Source organism: Tachypleus tridentatus, chromosome 2 (genome assembly GCF_004210375.1).
Source record: "Tachypleus tridentatus isolate NWPU-2018 chromosome 2, ASM421037v1, whole genome shotgun sequence".
Classification (NCBI taxonomy): domain Eukaryota; kingdom Metazoa; phylum Arthropoda; class Merostomata; order Xiphosura; family Limulidae; genus Tachypleus; species Tachypleus tridentatus.
Window position 1 is genome coordinate 111,842,745 of NC_134826.1, and position 26,495 is coordinate 111,869,239.

General features: G+C 33.1%; 1 protein-coding gene and 1 long non-coding RNA gene across 2 annotated transcripts in view; both read right to left on the minus strand.

Annotated features, from left to right (window-relative positions):
* Nucleotides 1-651: 651 nt before the first annotated feature.
* The window catches only part of LOC143244852 (uncharacterized), a 36,349-nt gene continuing 10,505 nt past the window's right edge, over nucleotides 652-26,495 (minus strand). Inside the window, exon 3 of the long non-coding RNA XR_013025348.1 lies at nucleotides 652-1,053. This is a non-coding gene — a long non-coding RNA (uncharacterized LOC143244852). The remainder of the gene's footprint in view (nucleotides 1,054-26,495) is intronic.
* Nucleotides 11,749-14,005, minus strand: LOC143244851 (forkhead box protein D3-A-like). The gene has a single exon (XM_076490263.1). The coding sequence runs from the start codon at nucleotides 13,778-13,780 to the stop codon at nucleotides 12,626-12,628; it is 1,155 nt and encodes a 384-aa protein (XP_076346378.1). The 5' UTR covers nucleotides 13,781-14,005; the 3' UTR covers nucleotides 11,749-12,625.

The following is a 26,495-nucleotide window of genomic DNA, read 5'->3' on the forward strand; positions in this document are numbered from 1 at the left end:
ATGTACTTCTCTGTTACCAAGAAGCCGAACAATTAAAGTATAACCACTATCCAAATTTTCCTTAAACTTGAATCGAATTATTGGTGACGTGTACACCACTCTTATTGTACTCAACACTTCAAGATAAATAGCATTTAAGCCAAACTAGTACAGTTTATCAAATAAGTATTTAATATGATTTTATTCTAAACATTCTGTACCACATCCAGTCTTTCTTGAATGAACTCAATGATTCTCAATGAAACTGAGGAAAAATAATTTTAAAATATAACTTTTTTAAGTAGAAGTTTTTTTAAAAATTACCCAATGTTTGGCTTTTATGAACAATGTAAAATTAAAATTTTTACCTTATGCAAATAAGATGAAAGTTATTAGAAATATTACTAAATGCCACTGTTTGAATAAGAAAACAGTGTAATATATTTGCGAGCTATAAAAGTTTTCTATGGCGAAATGTGATGTGACCCGAAATTCTTTAAATATTGCCTTATCAAATCAAAACTTATATATTATTAAAATATAGATTATTAGCTAAGATTTTATGCTATACTAATTGGTGTAACGTAAACGAAAAGAAGTTTAATAAAATATTGATTGTAAGACATTAAAACATCGGGTCATGTGTTATTAAGGATACCCGTGGCGATAGGGTTAAATGTGCAAGTAATTCTTCTCGCAGTATAACACCAATGTAAATTGTTTTGTTTCTATTTCAACAAAAGAAAACAGGTGATTTGATTAAAATACATGTGTCTTTTTATTATTGCGAGGATTAATAAAAACTGTCTAGAATAGATGGTACTTCTAAAGTTTATCAATAAAAGCGTTAATACCCATACCAACCGTTCTGAGATACATTTTTATTTCAAGTGGGTTTCTCCTCATCAGTAATTACTTCTAGAGCTTATTCAATGGTTAGCTTGATGTGCTGTTTTAGAATGACGGAAAACATCTTGAAAACTTTCTGTGACGACGATTTTGAAGCACTGTACATGATATCTAAACTTTCCTCAGCAAGGTGTGTTATCCTCTGTTTAGCTCTGTGCTAAAATCCTGAAAACCAACAACAACAACAATAATCCTGAATTATTGAGGTTTGACTTGATCTTAAATATGAGCTAATAGGATAAGGTTTGTCATGATCTTTAATATATAAACAAAAGATTGATGAGTGGTTGCTCATAGTTATAATATAGCAGGATTTTTATCATAATCTCATGACAAATAGTATATTAACTTCAATAATGAAATGAACTAATGATTGTAGCTGGTAAAAGATGCTCTGAATAAAGAAATAAATAAGATAAAGGAGGATTAGGAAAATCTTAAATAATTATAAGGATGATTTATCGATGTAACTTTTTTCACTACCCTTTTACCTGTTGTTGCAATTGTTTCATATTTCAGTCGATAACTATTTAATGACACTTCTTAACATACTGTCAACTTGGTTTGAAGGCAAATGTTAGTTGACCATATACATTAGGTCGCACTAGTAACGGCAGCTTATTTTTTACATTGCTGAGCTTTCCTTTAGAAACAAATTTAATACTCTGTCTAGTATTAATTAATACAGAGCACTTAGCTAATACAGACTGCTCACCTAATGCTGATGATAATGCTAGTTTTAGTATTATGGTCTGAAGACAAAGAACAATGGTTTTTTTTAAAACAACTGTTGTAGCTATATTTAAATAGATCACAGATATTTTAGATCACAACAACAGCAATATGCGAATTTATGAAGTTACCTAAAGATGATGCCATAGCTTTAATTATATCAATTCTGAATTCCTCATTCAAAGACAAATTGTGTAAAAACGTTTCATTTGCTAGACAGAGGGACAAGATTTATGCTACTTTGGTTCTGCTTGGTTTATATATTTTCTTCAATGGCACTTAAGTACTTAAGAGTTATTGTGAACTCAAGTAACTGAAAATTAAAAATATGAATGACTCATCTTTAGATAAAACATTATGCTTTTCTAGGTATTGGTATCGGGATTTTCAGCATCATACGCAAATGAACCCCCATAATTTTAAGCTAATCACCACTGTAAATACAGTTAGGCAGCACTATCTACCACCACAGGACTTTGTCTGGCTTTGAACCAAATAAAGTAGTTGTCTGTCACTTTTGTATGGCACTCGAACGTGAAAGTCCAGAACGTGTTCATCGTCTTAGCAGCACGAACCTAGAACTCTTCGATTAACCACCAGTACAATAAATAATGTGATATAAATGTTTAATCTTCTTAAACTGGATTATAATTAAGCTATATATCTATCGTGTAGGTGTTACATATTTTTATAAAATGGTTATGATTTACAAGAGCATATGAGTATAATGTAAGCGTTATACCTCTAAAAATTAGCTGTGAGCTAAATGTTTAAATTTCAAAGAATTGATTCAGGTCTAGGCATTGTAAATCGCTGTTACATGAAATGCCCAACACATTTCTTGGACTGAATAATAACCTGAAAGATACAACAGTTTTAAAAACTTCTTGGATTGGGTAGTAACCTGAAAGATACAACAATGTTAAAAACTTCTTGTATTGGGTAGTTACTTAAAAGATACAACAGTGTTCAAATTTCCTAGGTTTGGTAGTAGCCTGAAAGATACATTTATTATTATCCAATTTCAATAAAGGTGTTTCGTGTTGAAATCCATATAGATTTTCACATCTATAAACATATAAGTGGTATTAACTATGATCTAACTGACAATTTTTACAAAACATCTGCATATTGTTCAAATTACAACGCTAAAATCAAGGGTTCGATTCCCCTCGTTAAGTTCAGCAGATAGCCTGACTTAGCTTTGCTATAAAAAAACATACACACACACATTGTTCCAATTAATAACTCAAATTCACATATCTGACTGGAGAAACAATGTACTGTTTTTAAACACGAAAATAAATTTTGTCTTGCATTTATTGTGGTGCCCCCCGCTAGTACAGCGGTATGTCTCCGGATTTAAAACGCTAAAATCAGGGGTTCGATTCCCCTCGGTGGGCTCAGCAGATACCCTGATGTGGCTTTGCTCTAAGGAAACACACACAAACGTATTTATTGTGAAACTCTTGCCTCGAAAAACAGCGAATCTTGAACCTAGTGTTCACATTCATACAAAATAATTGTCCTCCTTTATTCTACTCTTATGTTTTGAAATATAACAACTAGTAACAAGTTTTACAGGTATCATCACTCTTACTCTCTTTAGGAGGCAACGGATGGCTCAGCGTGGCCAGGTAGTTAGGGCGATCGACTCGTAATCTGAGGGTCGTGGGCTAGAATCCAAGTAACACTAAATATGTTTGCCTCTTTCAGCCGTGGGGCGACCGTTAAGCGTGACGGTCAAACCCACTATTCTTTAGTAAAAGAATTGCTCAAGAGTTGACGGTGAGTGGTCATGACTAGCTGCCTTCCCCCTAGTCTTACACTGCTAAATTAGGGAGGAGTAGCGCAGATAGCCATCATGTAGCTTTGCTCGAAATTAAAAACAAACAAAGAGGAGGCAACGGTAGCTATTAGAACGCTTAATTCTTTAAACTTTCTATTTAAGTTACTTTTTCAGACAAGTTGGTCTTTAGTTTTGAAATAGCTTGTGTAAAATTTGAGATTTCATTGGAACTTTCAAATTAAAAAAAAAGACTGCAAAGAAACCCGGTTTATACGTTATGTACCTCCAAGATAAGATTAAGTAAGACTATAATATAATGGTTACATATACCTCCGGAGTAATACCATAATGTGGACATTTTATACTTTAGGGACAAGAGCTGATGTAATAATTTTAAGGTCCTTGGTCAAGACTATGCTAGAAACGCTATATAATATCTGGAAGCAAGGTTATAATGTAGATATCTCATAGTTCCAGGAAAAAGTATGATCTATAAGTTACACATTCTAAATCCTATAAGCGAAAATAAAGAAGAATACGTTATAACGTTACTCACACTACGTCTGCCATATACAGGATCTATGAATTTTTTCGGCCAGTACGAGGGCTGGAATACAACAGACATAAAGTGGTCTACATGCTCTATCTCTGTTTCTATATATGTATATACACACACCATCACTTTTAATGAACAGAAAAGACTGTTATGATATGAGCCATATTAAACAAACAAAAAAAAATATTATAGGTTCTCCTCTTGGATAAGAGTTGGATCTAGAGTTTGTTTTTACATCCAGGAGAAGTCTATGATCTAAACGTTATACGCCTCTTACAAAAGAATACGATCTAATTGCCATATACCTCCAGGTTGGCCCGGCATGGCCAAGCTTGTTAAGGCGTGCGACTCGTAATCTGAGGGTCGCGAGTTCGCATCCCCGTCGCACCAAACACGCTCGCCCTTTCAGCCGTGGGGGCGTTATAATGTGACGGTCAATCCCACTATTCGTTGGTAAAAGAGAAGCCCAAGAGTTGGCGGTGGGTGGTGATGACTAGCTGCTTTCCCTCTAGTCTTACACTGCTAAATTAGGGACGGCTAGCACAGATAGCCCTCGAGTAGCTTTGTGCGAAATTCCAAAACAAACAAACCTCCAGGTATAAATCCTCTCTTTAGATGTTTTATACCTTAATGGGTAAAGCTTATCTGTACATAACTTACATCCTAAAGGAAACTATGGTCTAATATTTATATACCTCTGAGATATTGCTATAATATAGATGTTTCGTAGCCCCTGAAACAATTATACACGATGTTTTCATCTTTTAACTAAAATTAATCTGTATATATTAAATGACAATCACTACGAACGGCATATTACAAACCTGTACGATAATGCTGTAATATAAAAGTATTATAGTTTGTTTGTTTTTTACTATCGTGAATGATAATACGTTGTGTGCGTCATAGATAGTCACATTAAGTAATGTCAGTCTGTTCGAGCGTGAATCAGAATTAACTAGTATTACTTTGATTAAAGTTGCGTGCTTTTTAACTGTACCAAGAATAATTGGACTAGAATCACAGACTACAAGATAAAACAAATTGACCTATAATGAATAATATATACCATATCGTCTTCAGTGTTTCATATTAGAGTGATTCCAAAATGAACTAAATCAGAATGTTAAATACTGTAATTCCAGAGCTAGGTAGCCTCAAACACTTTTTGACTTGAAGTGCTAGAAATGTAGGAATAACGTCTGCGCCAAGTTTGTTTAAAGCAAATTGTACTTGTCTAATACGTTTTTTTTCCAAAAATGATTGTTAAAAATATTAACGGACAAAAAACAATGTCTGTAGAATTACTTAAAGCATTTTTTAGCTCTTTGAAGCATTAGCGGAAACAATATAATCTCCCCCTAGAATTAGTTTGTTAGAAATACCTTTTACTTCTTCTCAGATGTGTACAGATAAACAAGTAGTATTTTGTAGAATAATTAACTTAAAAGAATATTCCCACTTTTTTGATATGTTAATAAATATAAGACAGCTGTTGCTATTTTTTTTTGAAGCTTTTTTATAAGCTTTGTTTCCTTTAGATTAATGTTTTGTTCTTTTGTTTTTTGAACAAAGCTGCACATAGGAGTATCTGTGTCCACTATAAGTTTGAGCCCTGGGTTTCAGTGTTATAAGCCAAGTTCAGTTCTGATCGTCGGAGAGGCTTCTCCAGATGAGATTAGAAACAAAGTTGTTGCGTCCTGCAGCTTAGCCTGATAACGACACTATCATATATACTTTAGTGTATAAGTAAAGTCTAGAAATAGCACTTTTAGAACCACTAAAGTAAAATATAAGCGTTGTTATAACTGTTGATTGATGTAAGTTAATCTGTAAATATAATATACACAAAAGCCAATTAACTGTTCATTTATCTTGGTTAAACTATATATCTAATATAGATTAAAAAAAAACAGTTGTCTTTAGGTAATGGTCCCGTCGTCTGTAAGTGATCCGATATTGTTGTCGTATGATACTTTGCGTGTTCACGACTGCCAGCTTGAATTCCATTTCCTAAATCACTTTAACTTTTATTTTGTGCATATACCTAGTTTAACATAGACATTTCGAAGTTTTTATCAAATTTCAAAAATATCTAAATTAAAGTTATTGATTATAATTCTTATGTTATATTAGGTTTTTGTGAAATTTTCAGTTTTATTGTTGCTTTTTTGGACGAAATATCTTTTAACTTTTTATTTCTTTCTCTCAAACATAATGCCATTAGTCTTAAACAGTGATGATACTTGAAATTATTTTTAGGTTTAAACTTTGGGATAGAATTTTTTTATCAAAGTCCTTAAGCTTTTTGGTTTCGAGTGCTTCATCTCCTCTCGGCGTTTAAAGTCAAATATTTGGTCATTTGACGTAATTAGACGAATACATTCGTCTGGTGATTTTTACAAAACCCTAAAACGTCCTTTATCGACGGGCAGGGTACTATGAACAGTATGTTGTGACCATTTATAATAAGTAAGTTTGAATACTACTTTTGTAATTGCTGGTTTCTTTTGGTCAATTGAAATGCCAGGCTGTCATAATTACTGGTTTCTGTTGTTTTTATGTTAAGCTTGGAATCGCAAATGCGTTAAGTGATGATTTCTCTTTTGGTTAATTTTGAAACCTTAATCTTATAGCTAGCTACCTGTTTTGCTTGCTTGTAAAGTACATTTCTGTGAGTTGAACTGTAAATGTATAATAAGCATCAATATTTGTTTGTTAACTCAGAGACGACGCTATATCTAATTAAAACTGTTGAACACTGAAACAACAGTTTTAAATTTTCGTTTCTGTTTATCAGCCTTTTGCTGCCACTTCCACAACTGTCAGTTTTTATTGATTAATTTAAAACTATTCTGCTGTTTTTTTATTCTTAGCTTAGAAACAAGAATAAATAAACAAAAATGTAAACAAACTAGGCTGTAAAAAGTGTCTCCATTATATTCTCAAGTTACAATTCCTTATTTTGATCCCACCACAGTTCATAAGTACTCTAGGTTTAGAGTCAAAATAGAGACTTGTAGCTTAAAAAAATAATATGCACGTTATTTCCAACCTAGTTTGCTTGCTTTTATTTTACAATTCTTGTTGTAGTTTTGGTTCAACTTTGTTTCTTTACTTTTTTGACGATCCCTGTTCTCTTTTTAAGCTAATAGTTTTTAATTGTCTTGTACAGTATATAGAACGATATGTGATAACAGTTTTTTCTTAGCTCTTTTTCATCTTATTGCGTTTTAACAAATTCTTACTGTTTGATGGACATGAGCATATAATTAACGAGATGTTTAATTTCTTGTTACTGACTCAAATGTTTAGCTGTGGCCTTTTAATATAATATTTTCCGGATATTGGTTTCCGAAAACAGTTAAGTAAACTAATACTATATCTTTATAACATATATATATATATATATGGTTAGTGGAGGCGAAAAATACCATCTCATTAATTAACGAAACGTACCACGATTAACTCTTATTCGGTATCTTATTTCTAGCTCCAACTTTTATCTTGTTCTATTGAGAATTAACTCGTTTGGTGTGTCATGGTGTTATCAACAAATGCTTTGTTAAACATTAAGGTGTTAAATGTATGTCAGAGTTAACGTTTATTGTATATCACAATCACTGTATATTTTTCTTGAGAATAGCTGAAATTTGAGGATGATATCCTGGAGTCACAGAGCCAAACCTGTACAGTTTTAAGGCCTAATTAAAAAGGCATAGCCACACGTTCAGTGAATGTATATATTACTGTGAGAAGAAAGAGTGTGATTGGAGTACGATTTCAATGAACGTCTTTCTTTTTGTTCTAAATGTAGAACCCTTCTATCTTACAGTGCGTTATATTAAAATTATTTTAATAAACAAATTAGCAAGCTACGGGCTAAATACATGTGTTATAAAGTCGCATTGAGATTGAATCTATCAGAACTACATTTTGACGTTGTTTAATGTTTCGTAGATAGTATGATTTCATGGAAAATTTATTGCGTTTGAGAAGGGTACGTAACAACCCTTTCCGACAGAAAATATTAATACATCTGGAATTTTAGATCATAAAGCTGTGTTCAGATTGAGGATTTAGAATTTTAAATAGAGACTTAACCAATGACTTTGGAAAACAAATAGCTGTTAATCAAATTGTAGCATCACGATTATCCGGTAAGTTGTACTCCAACCTTAGTAACAGGTAAAGATTCACAAACACAAAAGTAATCGTCTACCTGCTTCAGTTAACAGTATGTAACACAATCAAGAAGGATTTAAGTCTGCAAAAGCAACAAAATTCATGTATATAAAGGTTTCTTCCACAACAAATTTTCAATCAACCGTCGTGCACCACAAGTAGCTAGAAAATGAAATAGGTATTAATACTGTTCCATACGAAGTCACAGACGGCGGTTCAACATACGCAGCACTTATTAAGCTGTTTGTGATTAGACTATTGAAACATGTAATGAGAACCTTATGAGAAATCTTTTTTGCAATGAAATCTACGCTGCAGGGCTATGATACGCCAAAATGGGTTAACTTAAAGGATTTTAAAAAATAACAACAAGAAATGTTTCTACACATTTGTAGTCCTAAACGAACTTGAAATTATTATAAAACGTATAATCTTTGGTGAAACACCAAATGTCGATAATTATAGCTGAAATAATTTTGCAAAACAAGACACACCCAAGGGTATATAGAAACCATTCTTCAAAAGGATTGTAAATCTGGCTGGATTCGAATTCATGCTTTGGCATAAAATATTTTGCTTATTTTTGAATTTCGCGCAAAGCTACACGAGGGCTATCTCCGCTAGCCGTCCATAATTTAGCAGTGTAAGACTTGAAGGAAGGCAGCTAGTCATCACCACCCACCGCCAACTAGAGTATATGGGCTACTATTTTACCAAAGAATAGTGAGATTGACCATCACATTATAAAGCCACCACGGCTGAAAGGGCGAGCATGTTTGGTGCGACCGTGTTTCGAACCCGCGACCTTCAACTTACAAGTCGAGCGCATCAACAATCTGGCCATGCAGAGCCAGCACAAAATATTGCCTGCACTTTAAGAAATACTAGCGTTATGAAAGTGACAGTCAATCACTTAGCATAGATTGGGGTGATATGGTGTTGTTGATTGATTACATTCCTTCTGTTCAGTAGCTCAGAATTAAAGGACGGTGGTACACAGCCTTAGTAGCTTTACCAGAAATTCAGAATAAAACTTCATTGAGAATAAAATGTATTATATATAGGAATTGTAGAATTGTAACACTGTTGCCTGAAGGAATAAAATCTGTATTAACACATATCATATAAGTAATATTTACATGAATAAACAAGTCTAGAAGAAAATAAAAGCTTTGTCTTTTTATAGGTATATTTTATGTTGCTAAAGGTTGCTGATTTTCTTAGGGCTACGTAATTATTGTTACACATAAATTGATTGCTGCTTTTTACTCCCGCACAAATGGAAAAACGGGAGATCAAAAGAAGTTTTTTTTTTGTTTACAAATGTAATGTGTAACGTTTTACTTATCAAATAGCACTTAGTATGAATGGAAACCCTCCAAATAACGGATAAAGAAATTGATTTGTTTATATATATATATGTATGTGTGTGTATACTTTATCTGTGAAATAAAATCACCGAAAGAGTTTCCGAAGCTGATCTGTCAAGAAAGCGATATATACAGTCACGATATTTAAGTGACGTCGTAATACCCACAATAATATCTTCGTTGATAAAAGGAATTTATAAGCGTTATATCAGATATTTAAAACCATAATTTTTATTGCTCTCAATTTCACTAGCAGTGAACAATTACTTCGATAAATAGGATATATTCATGTATAAGTAAAAAATCTTCACCTGGTTATTTCAATTCTGATTTTATATTATTTGTCAACTCAAATTACGCTGCAATTAAACACAAACTTCCTGTAACAGCATTGAATACCTAATTCGATTTTAATTACTACAAATACTGGAAAACTATGGTCAAAAACGTATTTATGTTATGACCATCCCTATAAATCAACTATTTATAACTGTTTTCGATCATTAGGTTGTTTTACAAGTATATAAGTTGTTTTGTATTGAAACAAACTCTAAACCTTTAAAACTAATATTTTGAGTTAGTTTTACATTTTTTTAATAATTGAAAAATAATTATTATAACTGGTATTTTTGTCCAGCTCTTTGGCATCTATAAAGACCAAAAGCAGCGAGCTTGACATGTTTCACTCGCAACCTCACTTGATTATTTCGAAACTTCCACATGTGTATTAAAATCATATTTTCCAATCGATTCTTTGTGCAATGTGTACTGAAATTTTACACATTAGATTCAAATTACTTCGCTATTTGTTTCACAATTTTCTCATATGATAAAGTATATTAAAATTGTACCTGAGACAGTGTCTATGCAGTTTCTAGTAAAATGTACATTTCAGGTAGGGTTTCTATCCAGTTTATGTTTGTACTTAGGTACAAGTGAAAGTCTATTACGTTTATAATATTAAAATCTATAAATAAAATAGTTTGTACTTAGTGTTGTTGAAAGCGGCAAAGTTGATTGAGTGTTTCTAGCATTTGTTTCAATACCACACACATTTTATACCTGAAGTTTTTATCTGGATTTTCTTTCGAAACTAACACGTTTGTTTGAATATTAGTAGAGTTTGTAATGAAACACCTTTGTCTGGGAAGTTATAAATGCAATAAGATGATTCATAGTTTATGTTTACACATGTAAGACATTTTCTTGATTATGTTGAAATCCAAGCAAGCGTTTTTGCTCGTTTCTTTTTAAACTAAAAAGTGAAATAAAGTCCTTGTCTCTTGCTTGTTAAATACATTTTTTGCTACGTTTACGTTCAAACAAGAGACTAAGCGTTTGTTGAGTTATGTATTACCTTTGAAAATCCTTGCATAATTTATATTGAAACACACTTCGCAGGGCTATTTCTTTTTCTGTGCTAAACTTGATACCGTCTTTCCACTTTCCTTTTTAATGTAATTAGTCAATAAACTTTACACATGTTTTAAAGACTCAACCTATTTTATGTTCCAAGTTACGTGAACGATTTACCATTTATCTTATTGAACTAAAGGGTGTTCCAAAATTATTAATTTCATGATGAATATTATACGTTTGATGTTGTTATCTCACACTGTGTGTCTTGATTTTTACTAAATCATACTGTTTACATCGGAAAAACTACACCTAGCGATTTCTATACGTTTAGTCGTAAGCAATGATACTTAAAAGTAGATTGTCAAAATAATTACAAAAGTCGTTGAACTTATTTCTAATAAAATATTATTTACAATATAGATATGTTGTAAGAAAATAATAAGGGAAGTTGCGTGAATATGTACTTATTTGATTCAACAGAACATTTCGGACGTGTTGGTGATTTCATTTATGAATTATAAACAGATCCAATGTATGTATATAGGTCCAAGATATGTAATTTGTATTAGAAGTCTAAAAATATAAAGTAAATTACATATCTGAGATACATAAAGTATATTACAGGTCCAAGATACTCAAAGTGTGTCACAGGTATAAGATATATAAAGTATATTACAGGTCTATGATATATAAAGCATATTGCAAATCTAAGGTATACAGAATGTATCACGTCTAAGATACATAAAGTGTGTTTACAAGTCAGAGATACATGAATTGTTTTGCAGGTCCAAGGTGTATAAGATGTGTTACAGGTCCAAGATAAATAAAATATATCACTGGTCCAAGATAAATAAAGCATATTACAGGTCTAAGATAAAGAAAGTGTATTACAGGTACAAGATATTTAAAGTGTGTTACAGGTCCAAGATGTATAAAGTACATTACAGATTCAAGATATACCAAGTATATTTTTGCTGCGAGGCTCTTACCACAACAATTTTCAGTTAACAGTCGAACGTTTAATTTAGATTGGCTAGACAACACATAATTAAAAGAAAAAAACAAATTTCAGACCGAGATACTTACATAATTGTGTTATAGGCGAATACTTTGTACTTTACATTTTACGCTATCATATTCATTTCTTACACAGACTGACACAACCGGTAAGAGACAACATTCACAAATAACGTTTCTTTAAACTACACATAACGTACGTATATATTATACATTACTTTTACAACTAGCTAGCAGACTATAGTTCATGTATAACTAACTTTCAAAACATAATATAAACTGCCCTATAAAACCAAGATCACTTGCCTGTCTTATAGCCAATTTTTAGGAATAGGAACTTGAATATTCTGATAAAATAATGTAAAAGAGGCACATCTCAATGGTACGTATGTAGTAGTGTTAGTTTGTATTCACGACGTCTACGACCCGTCTACATAAAAGTATGTTCTCAGTAAATGACGTCTTGGGAGATGACCAGGTGTAGTCACGGTGATTAATACAACAACAACAGTTTGATGAAATTCTGTAGTCGTAGATTATTGATAGAATAACAATCATGGCTTTAATATATGAACTTGCATATATATCCTTAGTACGTAGTTTGAGACGAACGAGGGGATAAACCAGAAATCACTTTTAGTATATGTAATAACTGTTACCTACAAATATATCTGCATGATAACAAAATTTATATATATGAAATTAGAAAATAAAGAAAATCAACTCGAGTCACCGAGGCCATAACGACAGTGTTGAAAAAACGTGCGAGTTTACACAAGAAGGCATATGACGAATTTTAGTTAAATCCAGCCTGGCTGAGGGGCAATGGCAAGAACTACTCAATCGTGGAATAAATAAATTATCTATTGACCTTATTGGCGGTTCATTCCATTTTAGGATATTTTGTTTGGGTCCAATAATGCTTTCTATGGTGAAGTTGTTGATCTTTCCGTTGTTAGAGAAGCAGCCAGTTACATCATTTGCAATGATGGCACTAGATGAAGTTGTTGGAACTTTTAGAGGGAAGGAGGCTGAAATCACAGTAGGGGCTCTCAGGTTGGGCAGTAAACTCAAGCTAATCGGATTTAGGGACTCCAGAGAGTAATCCCGTGCCGTTAGGAGAGGCACAGCCTGCTGCAGAGGCGAAAGATATGGATACTGACTAGTGAGGGTCGCCGGAGTTATGGTAGGATGGATGATGTTCGGATGATGCCGAAACGGTTCCACTGAGGACATAAATGCACACGGGTCCTTGAGAAAATCGGGCTGGTAGCGCTTGTACCTTTTCCGTCGACGGAGGAAGCTTCCATTATCGAACATGTCTTTACTGGCAGGATCCAGTGTCCAGTAATTTCCCTTTCCTGGATTACCCGGTTCTCGAGGAATTTTTATAAAACAGTCATTTAAAGATAAATTGTGGCGAATACTGTTCTGCCACAGTGGGTACTTTTCGCGATAAAACGGAAACTTGTTTTTGATAAACTCACAGATTCCGCTGAGAGTCAGTTTCTTTTCGGGCGATTGTAGGATAGCCATCGTGATGAGTGCGATGTATGAATATGGTGGCTTAACCAAGCAGGATTTCGACCTTTCCTGGTTGCTCGTCTCTTGTTTTAGAGTCATTTCCTCACTACTGTACGATTTAGGACTTTTTACTTTGTCATTGGAATTTATCATATCCATGCAATTTTCTTGTAGTTGACGACTCATGTGGTAGTTTGTGCTGACGACCAATTCAGGATCGTCCGAATCGACGTGAACCGACAGGTCATCTTCGTAATCGGTACCTTCACCGTTGTCTTTGTCAGTCAATAAGTGGCCAGTTGTTTGCGTCATGAAAGTAGTAGTGCGGTGCAAAGTATCCATTATGTTGTGTTGTTGCATATCACAGGCCAAACACTGAGACCCACCCTTCGTCACATAACTAGCTGGGTAATAGCCTAATATATATTATAGAATTAAACACTGACAAGAGCTAAACTAGAAATTTAAACAGAAGCAAAACCTCGTACGCCTGTTTTTAGAGTAAACCTGTTTACAAAAGATGTTCCCTGTTTAGCACTGGACACAGTCACCAATTAGGAACTGTCCTGTTCACATTAAAGTCAACTGAACAGGATATATTATTTCATCAACCAATAAGGCTACCAAAGTGTCACGTGAAAGCGAGGGGCTGGGAGAGCATTGAAGCTCTTTTATTAGCCCCGCCTACTTACATATCCTATGGTTCCAACTTCGCCACAACAGAACTGATGTTGTTTTGATTTCTATATAATCCCAGTCACAAACAAAGTCTCCATTACAGGTAAGTAATTATTTAAAGTTCTTAAACTTTATTCTGCAGTAAAACGGAGCCAAAATAGTAATTATATTAACTGTAATGGCAAGTGAAAAGTTTTTATCTATCTATTGATTTATTAGATTTAATGAAGAGTTCGTAATGGAAATTGTATATAAGATCAATTTATTATATAATCAAAATTCGGTTTAGTAACATCAATTATAACATTTAAAGTTATTTCAAGTTTCATTTCCACAGACACTGTTCTTAAATAATAACTAATATTTTGTTATAAATTCTGAAGATTTTTGGATTATTTCCTAATTTCTATATAAGTATGTCCAATAACGTAACTACAATTTACTTATTCCTACGCCTATAAGGTTTGTCCACTTTATGAGCAAAATTTGGTTTAGTAACATCAATTATAACATTTAAAGTTCTTCCAAGTGTCCTCTATATCTGCAGCGCATTGTATTTTCTCCCATGTTTATGTATAGTTATGTTTTACCCAGTTACACTTATCCAGTGTTTGTAATTAGTACTCTTGGCTTAATCTATCCTGCTTACGAATTATGATTCAGTTGTTGTTTCTTTGTTAATTGTATAACTTATATATTCAGTAGACTGAAATATCAACTCCAGGATGTAATCTTTTCTTATAAATCTTATCAATCTGCATTTAATGACTTTTTAAATATTCTTTCAAACCTTATTCTGACTGAGTAATTTCTTTTATTCCGTTTTATTAGGTAAACCTGTGTTTTCCTAACTGATGGCAGAGGGTAAATTGGTTGTAGGACATTGTCGGCTGAACAACTGACATCTGCTTATAAGTAGATGGTTTTCCGACTAAATCTGATGATGTATCCTTATTAATAATTTTGTCCAATTTCTAGAATGCATTACCATAGTCACAATGTTGTTGCACCGTTTATCCACTAGTTTATTTATTTTTTAACTGTATTTTGAAGTAATGTTTGTTATTGGAAAATGACTTTCCTTATCCATGTATTCTTTTTCAGATTTCAAATTCATTTTTGAGGTTATTTATTTTCTTATTCTTTTCGTTTTTCGAATGGGTTCATTTTTCAAGTCCTGAGATAAATATTAAGCGTCTTCTTGATGACTAGTATATTTATGCAGTTCAGAATGTACTTCAAATTAAATATATCTTTATTTGTTATATCCTTTCTGATTGAGACTCTTGTTTTTGGTGGGCCAAAAAATCGATCTCAGTTTACTATTTATTTTAGCTTTGACACATTAAATTGCTTTAGTGCTGCTTTACTTTGACGTAGAAAGATTTTAATGTAGTAGTTGTTGATATCTACTCTCGGTTATCTTTTTCCTTTCTGACATATAAACTTTCATTAGGAATTTTACTTATTAACAATTATTTAAATCACCGTTCTAGCTCGCAGAAAGTGATACTTTAATTTTCTCACTCGTTTATATCAGCAAACAGTAATGCAAATTGAATACAAGTGTAAACAGTATATTTTCATTAAGATGCTTCAGTTTCAATATGGTATATAACATGCATTTTCCATTTATTTTGTTAAGTAAAGCAATGTAATTAACACGTCTAGATCAAGACCAGGAAAACCGAAATAAAAGTGAGTAAAAATAACAAAACTGGTAATAATATTAGAAATGTTTGGTTTGGTTCGTTTTGAATTTCGCGTAAAGCTACACGAGGGCTATCTGCGCTAGCCGTCCCTAATTTAGCAATGTAAAAGTAGAGGGAAAACAACTAGTCATCACCTTCCACCGCCAGCTCTTGGGCTACTCTTTTATCAATGAATAGTGGGATTGGCCGTGACATTATAACGCCCCCACGGCTGAAAGAGCGAGCATGTTTGGTGTGATGAGGATTCAAACCCGCGACCGTTGGATTACGAGTCGAGTGCCTTAACCACCTGGCCATGTAGGGCCATTAGAGATTTTAAGAAGTTTGTTGGGATCGGGTCTGGCATGGCCTGGTTGTTGAGACACTTGTATCATAATTTGTGGTCGTGAGTTCGAATCTCGTTACTAAACATTGCTCACCCTGTCAGTGGAGGATGCGTTATAATGTGACGGCCAGTTTCACTATTCATCAGTAAAGAGTAGACCAAAGTTGGCTGTGGGTGATGTTAATTAGCTGTCATCTTTCTGTTTTATCACTTTAAAATTAGGGATGGGTAGGACTGATAGTCGCCTGGTAGCTTAGCACAGAATTCAACAAATAAACAAAAATCAGGGTTATCTATACAAGGTGGTTCGGGAAAAAAATCACGTCGATTTGATCTTATTCACAACTATGATTTGGTGTAGTATTTATGTATAATCATCATTCTAGTTTTCTTTCATCCTTCTGACAAAAGGAAAGATAGGATAGAGTAACTCAAACATTTATAATTTTATTAACAGCAAATACGTCTAACTTATCCTTTAACCACAATCATTTAATCTGTCAAAAAGAACCAACTATATCTTAACTGCTTAATACGTCTCTGTTATCAAATATACGTATATATATCAACACTCTATAACCTTATTAACGGAATAAGGTATACCCTAATAATTTAATTTTTAACCCGAAGCAGATGCATCTGAACTATCTAGAATCTCGCTACCACAATAAATCTTATATAATCAAGTATATCTTAACAACTTAATATCTCTTTTATGCCTATGTAGAATTTAGCGTCTTAAACATTTCCACTACAATAGAGATGATGCTAAGCTCTTAATCTTTCCGTCAGAGTTAATTAAAATGATGTTAACGATATGTGCTGTAATAAAGTTACCCATTCTCTGAGAGTAATACATTTCATTATGAAGTGTTACGTTTATTTCAATACGTCAGCGTTATCAAACATCGATCATGATCGATATTTGATTTTAGAAGCTCAGATCAACTTAACAGGCTGAGTAACAAAACTTATAATACGTAAATATTAAGCTGTTTAAACACAGTAGGTTCGTGATCCGAAGTTTCATGCTTTACAGATTGTTTGTTTGTTGTCAACCGCAAAACTACACAATGGGTTATTTTTACTGTGTACAGGTATATAAACCAGGGTTTTAGCGTTATAAGACTTCAGATTTACTACTGAGCCACTGTGAGCATTGCAAATATGGTTCATTACAATTATTGCGAACTATAAAAAGAAATGTTTTTGCTCATTATATACGTGAGCATTTGCAGCTAAACGAACGTTAATAATTTCGTCATTTTTACGACACATTTGGTTATCATCTCTAACACACGACATTGAAACTCAAACAATCGAAAGACTTAATTTTTTTTTCATATTTTTATAAGCTGAGACTAAAAACATCTCTAGCACTTGCCTTTCGTTAAAAATCAACTTCTTGATGACATTAATGTATAAAGAGTTACATGACTCTCAGTAATACGTCAACACTAGGGGAACTGCACGTGAATTGACTTTTTGATTACATTAATACATTTAGAGCTACATGGCACTTTGTAATATGTCAACTAGTGGAACTACATATGAAGCGAGGTTTAGATTATATTAACATACGTAAAGCTACATGGCACTTATGTCAACTAGTGGAACTACACATGAATAAAAGTTTAGATTGCATTAACATACATAAAGTTACATGGCAGTTATGTCAACACTTTTGTGTCTGTGTCGACTACTTGCATCACCTCCTAAACGTTTGTCGTTACCTAAGTAATATGAATAGCTTATTAAGTGCCTTATAAGTTCAGTGAATATGTAGAGCAGAAGCTTGAAACTTTGTGTATAAGGGCACCAGATGAACAAAGTCTTTGAAAAACCATTTAACGTGAAGTTACCTATCGACCATTAACATACGTGTAGGATAGTCTAAACTTATATCTCCTCATATCTTCAAGGTTCCGCATCTCGATTATATTTATTCCAAGATCTTAAAAGTAATATTTTACACAAATACAATAAATTATTGTTATTTTATCTAAACACATCTATTATATTATTGTAGTTGCTTTACGAAAACATAAGTAGCACTTATTATAATGAATCCTACACATTTGTTTTTGTAATTGAATAGTAGTCTAAGACAAAAAAGAACAAAGTTCTTTTTTTTAAAGTTATGCATTACATGAGCTATAAAATTAAAAAAACATTATGTTTCAGTAAGATCTCATTATGAAGTCAATAGTAGTATCTAAGAACGATGTTATAGGTACCTTTGATCGCTTTCACTCTGATAACCGTGACTACGCATTATTGCTCAGTACTGAAAGTTTCATCAACACAAGCTTTTGCGAAGGACAGCGGAATCAAACCTCAGATCACTCTATTGACAAGCTTTCCACAAACCATTCACTGTATGTAACGTTTGTTACTAAGACCATATTTAAGCAGACCAAAGATACCAAAGGAGCTGTATCGAGTATTTGCATGACAACTGGCCTGTCGGGGTGAATTAATAGGATTCTAGCTTTGTCGGACACTTTTCACACGAGCAGCTGTTAGTTTCGATGTGTTGCTGGAAAATTGAAAGTATTGGATGAGAGCTTTAGACCCTTGTATTAACCTTACTAAGTATTCTCATAGTTTTATCATAATGACGTTTCGGTTTGAAAGATTTTACTTCGTAAACATAACCTCACTTTACAGATGGAACCATTGTTCCAACCTTGCTTCGGTTATGATCTTGAGGCCAGTTGTTGTCCTAAATACTGTGTTGTGCGAGTTTTTCCACTTGCGTGGAAAACTTTGGAGTATCTCTTAGAAATGATTTATCTTTTCCTCTACATCGTTTAAAGATTTTGGCTTACAAATACCTTTCCCCTGCAAGACTGCAACGTACTTCCAGCCATAAGCTTACTTGTTGCGGCATTGAACTTGTTTCATGATCAGGAATTCCACATGAATCAAATATATAGGTACTAAACACTTCGCCTGTAATGTCACGGCTAATGTTAGCGGCGACACACTGCTGCATTAGTGCATGAAATTCTTTCATATCAAAATACGATTAATTGTTTCACTTCTCTGTATATCAAGTAAAATCTTCAATACAATTGTACAACCATAAAATGTTAATAGTGCTTCGATAGGTTTTTAACTTTCAATTATCTCGCCATTTCATCAGTGTATGTTTACGTTACACTTATTCGGCTAACACAAAAGAGATTTTACAATTATCACTACTTCAGTTCTAAGGCAAATGCATGATAGTTTATCACTGGTTCAGTTCAGAGTTCAAATTGATAGCGTGTCTTTGAACACACTTTGTGAATAACATGGAGAATGAGTTATTTATAAGGAATATCTTTTTGAAACGAATGTATATACTTTATTTAGTGCAAGGTAGGGCGATCTACTCATAATATGCAGGTTGTGAGTTAGAATCCTCATCACCAAACATGTTCACAAATAAGAAAAAGGAGGCATAAACAGAAAATATTTTACCTTGTATTAAGTGGCATGTTAGAGCACATCAGGAAAATAAAAACTGATGCAATAAGTATGCAATGAAACACTAGTGTATATAAAGGTGTATTAAATAGTTTAGTATCACTTAATTATATTAGCGTAAAGCCTATGTTTGCCATGGGTTGATACCCTAAATATGATTCAAGATAGGTTCTGTAGACACCAGTTCTTATCCAAAGTTAAAATATTTCAGAGTAAGTAGTTTAAGTAAAATTTTAGGACTTGGTATGGTGATTAGAACCTTCAACCTGCAGGTCGTGGGTTCAAATCTTTTCACCGAATTTCAAATACTGTAAGTAACAAAAAACGAAGAAATGCAATAGTTGAGGATATAAAAATCCAAAATAACTTAACCATATATGGTCTGATAATTTAAATTTCTAGCACACATAAATGTTATTCGTTCAATTCATTTGGGTATTTTTTGTTGAAAATCTGAAGGACATCTTGAACTTCAATAACGCTTTTGATTTGTTTGACGTAACTGTTGTGCATATAATAGGCGGTGACACGTAATTCTAGCAAATCAGTTTTTGAGTTTTAAAATTATTTATAAATTCACTATTTGTTTAAATGAAACTGTACAATTTACGGCTTGTGACCAAATATGAAAGTTGTTATAATGGAATCATAATTATACTTTCAACACTAATATTTGTTTCTAATAGTAAAAGTGACTCATCTATATTTCACCCTCTAATAATTGTTTTATTTATTATGTTTTAATTGTTTTAGTTTGTGTACATGACCGACCTTAACAGTTATTATTAACTATACCATGACATTTCTTTCCAATTGCAACTGTGACCAACGGGTGCTGCTGACTATTTTGTTTATTCGGAATTAAACACGATAGAAATTTGTGAAACCGAGATTCCTGCCTTTTCCTGCCTTAATATAGTATATATTAACATACTATAGTAATCATTAAAGATTTTAAAAAAATACCATTTGTTTTATTTCCTAACTAAAGCTAAAATTATCAAATGTGAAATTACGTATTTGTAATACTAGAGCTAATGATGCCACTTAAGACCTAACTGTGCCAAAAGTAATATAAAGCACAAAAATATGAAAGTATGAAAATATCGTGAATTACATACTACAGAAGTTAATGACAAACTAAATGAAATGGTTATTTTATTAAAAATCCGATATTCCAGGTTTTAGTAGCAGCAAAATAAATAAATAAGAAGATATTTTCTATTCTAATATTTATTTTCTTCGGTACTTACAAAATAAAATGAATGTAAGAAATAAAAATGAATAAGTTTGTAAGTTTGTAAAGTACTTAAATTCTAGGGGTAATGACAACATTGTTTACACTAGAATTACGACGTTTTTTTAGCTACAGTTGTGTGAAAAAATTAAGACACCCTGTGAAAGCCTGTGTATTTTTGTAACATTTTTGGATATATAAATATTTAATCTCAATATTTAAAAGGAAAATAGGAAAAAAGTTAGGACACCCCTCACATTTATTCCCACTTAAAATGGTTCAACTCACACACCAGGTGCACATGATTAGAAGATTGTTACTCAGCATTTTGAATGAGGCTTGCCCTATTTAAACCTCAGACATTTAGTTTGGTGTGCTCCTGACTGTTGAAGTGAGAGTGAACACCATGATGAGAGCAAAAGAGCTGTTTGAGATCTTCGGAAAGAAAATTGTAGCAGCTTATGAATCTGGTAAGGGATGTAAAAAGGTCCCAAAATATTTTGAAATCAGCCATTTCACTCTCTGGAAAATAGTTAACAAGTAAAGGGCTTTCAAAACAACTGCCAACATGCCCAGGTCTGGTCGTCCAAGCAAGTTAACCCATAGAGAAGATTGCAAGATACTAAAGGAGGTCTCCAAACACCCTAACATGTCATCACTGGACCTACAGCAGGCTCTGGCTACTGTTGATGTGAAAGTGCATGCCTCTGCAATCAGAAAGAGACTGCACAAGTTTAACTTGCATTGGAGGTGTGCAAGGAGGAAACCTTTGCTCTCTAAGAGAAATATCAAGGCCAGACTGAAGTTTGCCAGAGAGAATGTAGACAAAGACCAGGACTTATGGAATAATGTTCTTTGGACACCAGAACAGAGGACATGTTTGACGTAAACCAAATACAGCATTCCAGGAAAAGAACCTTATAACAACTGTAAAACATGGAGTGGAAGTATGATGGTTTGAAGCTGCTTTGCTGCAGCAGGATCTGGACAGCTCAAAATCATAGAATCCGCCATGAATTCTACTGTGTATCAAAGGGTGCTTGAGGATCATGCGAGACATCTGTAAGAAAAGTAAAGCTGAAGCGGACCTGGACCCTGCAACACGACAATGACCCAAAACATACCAGTAAATCCACCAAAGACTGGCTGTAAACTAAGAAATGGAGAGTCCTGGAATGGCCGAGTCAAAGCCCAGATCTTAATTCCATTGAGATGCTGTTGGGTGACTTGAAACGGGCTGTACGTGCAAGAAACTCCTCAAACATTTCACAGCTGAAAGAATTCTGCATTGAGGAGTGAGGGCAAACTTTCTTCAGACCGATGTCAGAAACTGGTAGATAGCTACAAAAAGCGTCTCACTGCAGTTATTTTAGCCAAAGGAGGTAACACTAGCTATTAGGGGTAGGGTGTCTTAACTTTTCCTCAGTTAGAATATGCATTTTTGTAGAATTACATGTACAGAAGATCTTAAAGTCTTTTCTTCAGTTTTAATTGTTTCGTTTTATTCCTATAATCTCTCGGTATTGTTGAAATTGAGAGTAAATATCTATATATCCAAAAATGTTATAAAAATAAACAGGTTTTTATAGGGTGTCCTAACGTTTTCACATGACTGTATATAAATTATAGAAAAATCATATCGACTTATCAATAACTCTGCGACCATCGCAATACCTATTTAGTATCTTATAAGAGGTTTAAGCGCAATATGGCAAACCGTTGTTATTGTAGGTTAGCAAGAGAATAATAATAATTAGAAGACAAATTATAAATAAACCATTTTCAGTGGATTTTATTTTCCTTGTAATCTAACGTGCGTGCTTTTATACATTTTTATATCTACTCAGTTTTAGCTGTCAATAGTAAAGGTTTTGAAGTGTTATTTAAACTGAATTTTAGTGCTAAAAATGCTTTTTTGTTCAAATGTTGTATGTCGTGTAATTCCTATTTACGTATCACCATCGTTGTTCTCGATTTTTGTACTAACTACACCCTACAGCTAGAATAGTATAGTGTAGTTATCTTAATTATCTTTAATAAGAGTATATTCTTTATTTCACGTTATCTGTTTTAAATAACAGTAGAAAATTCTAAAATTATGCGTATTAAGTTATAACTGGTTATTTTTTCTGATATTGCTCATTATAAGTACCAGTGCAGTTTGTATCTAATGTCAGTTCTCTGAATCTCAAAGGAATTAATAGTGTCTGACAACAGAATTTTTGTCAAATATGATTTTTTTGACTGGCCATTCAAAGATATCTGTGCTTAAAGTCTATCAACAGTGGCATCCGAAAGAAAAAGTCTACCATTAGAAAATCTTTGAATATTTTCACTAATGTATAGGCAGATGTCAATGGTAAATATTAATAATTATGTTTTGAAAGTGTAAAACAGTCAGGTAGTTCCTAACCTGACCAATTACTTCAAACGTTGGTCAGGTTTGATATCTCCAATTATACCATAACAGTAAATTCTGAGTCTACGTTAACCTGCATAAGTTACAGTACAATTTGAATCTAATCTCATCTTTTTTTTGTCTTTTTTTTTTACTTTAAGGTAAATAAGTATAAAGTATTTAGAAGAAGAGAGGAATCAAACTATTTTTGGATTACAATTGTACGTGTAAATAACTTGCACAGAAAATTAAATATATCTCGTCAAGTAAATTTATCAGAAACATAATAGAGATGCTACAAAGCAGAGCGGATGTTCACACGTCGTCTTATAATGTTCGAAGGGGGAAAAGGCGCTGAAGTTGTCGTTTTAACTTTTACTTTGAAAATTTAGTAATTGACTCCGAGTGATGCGTTCTTGTTTAACATTTATGTCTCTAAGTTTTTAGTGTGTGATAGTTATCAGACAGACATCCTTTCAGATAAGTTTATCTTCAAAAACTCGCTCTACTACAAAGTTATACACAAACTCTCTGCTTAATGGAATATATTTTTTTATTAAGTAAAATATAATTATTTACAGTGTAGACTGGTCGTGAGAGATGTAATAGGTAACTGTTTAACCCATTTTAAATACAGATGTTTTTACAAATTGTTGGTTACTGACCGATTGTGAAAACCATTAAGTATATTTGTAAAAAACAAAAGGCAGTGCCCAAAGTGACCAATTCTTCACAAAAGGAGTCAACAATCAAATATTTCTAACTATGTCGCAAAACGAACACATGAAAAGGCTGTAATATTTCAGTAAACAAATATGCCGAAAGTTGCTTATCTACAATACAAATAAGGTAACCCTGGGCACATGGGGGGGGGGAACAATATGTAGACAATTAGTTATTAGTGATATAAAATTGTTTGTCTTATAGGTTGGGCCCTCCGCTGGTACAGCAGTATGTCCGCCGGATTTACAACGCTAAAATCAGGGGTTCGATTTCCCTCGGATGGCTCAGCAGATAGCCCGTTGTGGCTTTGCTATAAGAAAACACACCTATAGCTTGGATTTTACCATTTCTTGTTCTTCTAGAAACCTAAAACAAGGGAGAATATCACGTGGAGGTATTTGACTCTGTTTTGGCTGTCTAATACAAGTTGGTGGAATGGCGGGTAATCCTCTTTACTTTTACTAATTTAACTACCATTAAAAGGCAATTTCATCATAATTTTCTTTATTATGTAACCATAAAAAATCAATCAAATGTCATCATTTAGAACTGCTTGTGTATTTTCTTGTATTGTAGTGTATTGTTGTAATTTGAAACATGTAAAAATTAAACAACTATAAGGAGTACAATCTGTTGAAAATATACTCTTACTGGTCAAAACGTCGTTAATAAATTGGATATTAAGATATGTTACCACTGTTGTTTATTAGTCTTCATAAACTTGGTGAGTGAGATCCGCCTGCCAATATCTTAGCGGCGAATTTGAAGTCTCACACCGCTAAAACACTGCGTCTTGATACTTGTAATGGGCACAGCACAGCTAGTCCATGGTGTAGCTTTGTACTCAATTACAAACAAATAAAATCAGTTGGTTCCTTGCTTTATAGGTATTTTTGCGTTTCTTCAGCACTATAGAACAAACCCTCTTTGGCTCCGCGATAAGTCTGGGGGCTTATAATACTAAAAATTGGACTTTGATACCCTCGGTGGGCAATACATAGATAGCCCCTTGTGTAGCTTTGCACTTAACAATAAACAAACAGAAGTAGAAAACGTGGGGTTGGTTTAACCACAACGAACATGTACAGTTATATAAGGAAAGTAATGATTTCTCTAATGAGTCATTAATGATAATGATCATTATCATAACATTGGGATAAAGATGAAAACATACCTTTAACCACTAAGTAACAGCGGAGAAACTAATGATGATGTATTAGATGACCCCTTATTGTTTGTCTCACAGTTGATTAAGGGGTCATCTAGTACACCATCATTAGTTTCTCCGCTTTCATTTTTGCATATAATTTGTGTAGCCCAATAATTAGCTGTAGATGGTGATGATCAGTTGCCTCCCCTCTAGCCTTTCACTACTAAATTAGGAACGGCCAGAGCAGATAGTCCTCGTGTAGTTTGAGAAATATTCATACCAAATCAAACCATCTCTACTTCTCTAACAGCTGGTACCAAAACCAATAAAAACATGTCATAGATGGGGTTGTCAAACTGGTTAAAGAAGACTTATAGTTTGTAAACCTTTCTCTAAAAGTTGTCTCAGTATGTACAGCATTCTAATGGGTGCATTTTTATTTTCTGCATTGAATAAGATATATTGTGTTTTCAGATTAACAAGGTATTGCTTTTGCTCTACTGAAGTTTTTGTTGTTTTAAATGTTTTAGAAAAGTAGTAGCAGTTTTTATAAGCTTAAAAATCTGATATCGAACTTTAACACAAAAGGAACAGCTCAAAACAATTGACTTTTAAGTAAACAAAGCTATATCTAAGGTTTTGATTTTTTTAGAGAGAAAAACAAGAATATCGGGGAAGATTTACTTTAATTACAATGGTTTTAAAGCACTTGTGAAACATTACTAAGTTTTGGAGCATGTGTGATAACTGGAAAAATTCTCTTACATTGCTTGGATTTCGACTGATTTAAGGCAATAGAAAGCGAAATTTTGCCAGTTTTTTAAAATTTTATTTTTTATTTCAGAGACTTTGTAACCTCTTTTTCTGCGGATATTTTTAGCACTTCAACGTTTTTTGTAATTAGTAACATTCGTAGAGATCTTTTTCATGCGAAGGGCTTGACCGTAAGTAATGTGTTGTGAGAGGAATAGCAGCTTTGGTTGAGGAGATATTGTGGCTTGTCTGAGAGTTTTGTTTGTATAAGTCAGTATATACGTAAAATAATTTTTTTAGGTATATATTGATATCAGAAAATGTATTTGTATCAGAGAACTAAAATTGAATTTCATTGATTGATGTAGAGAGTTCGATTATGAAACAAAATATTTGAGAGATTACATTTCAGCTTTCCAGATGAAAAATACCATCAATACACCATTTTCCAAAATGAGTTTGACATTGCACCCGTAAAACATTTGCAAAGTTAACGACCATTTTAGTAGTCATAGCAGTACCATTAATTTGAATGTAATATTAACTGTTGAATCCCACATTGTTTAAAGTTAGAACAAATGTGGCTATTAAATACTTTGCCCACCAATGGCACAGCTTAATATCC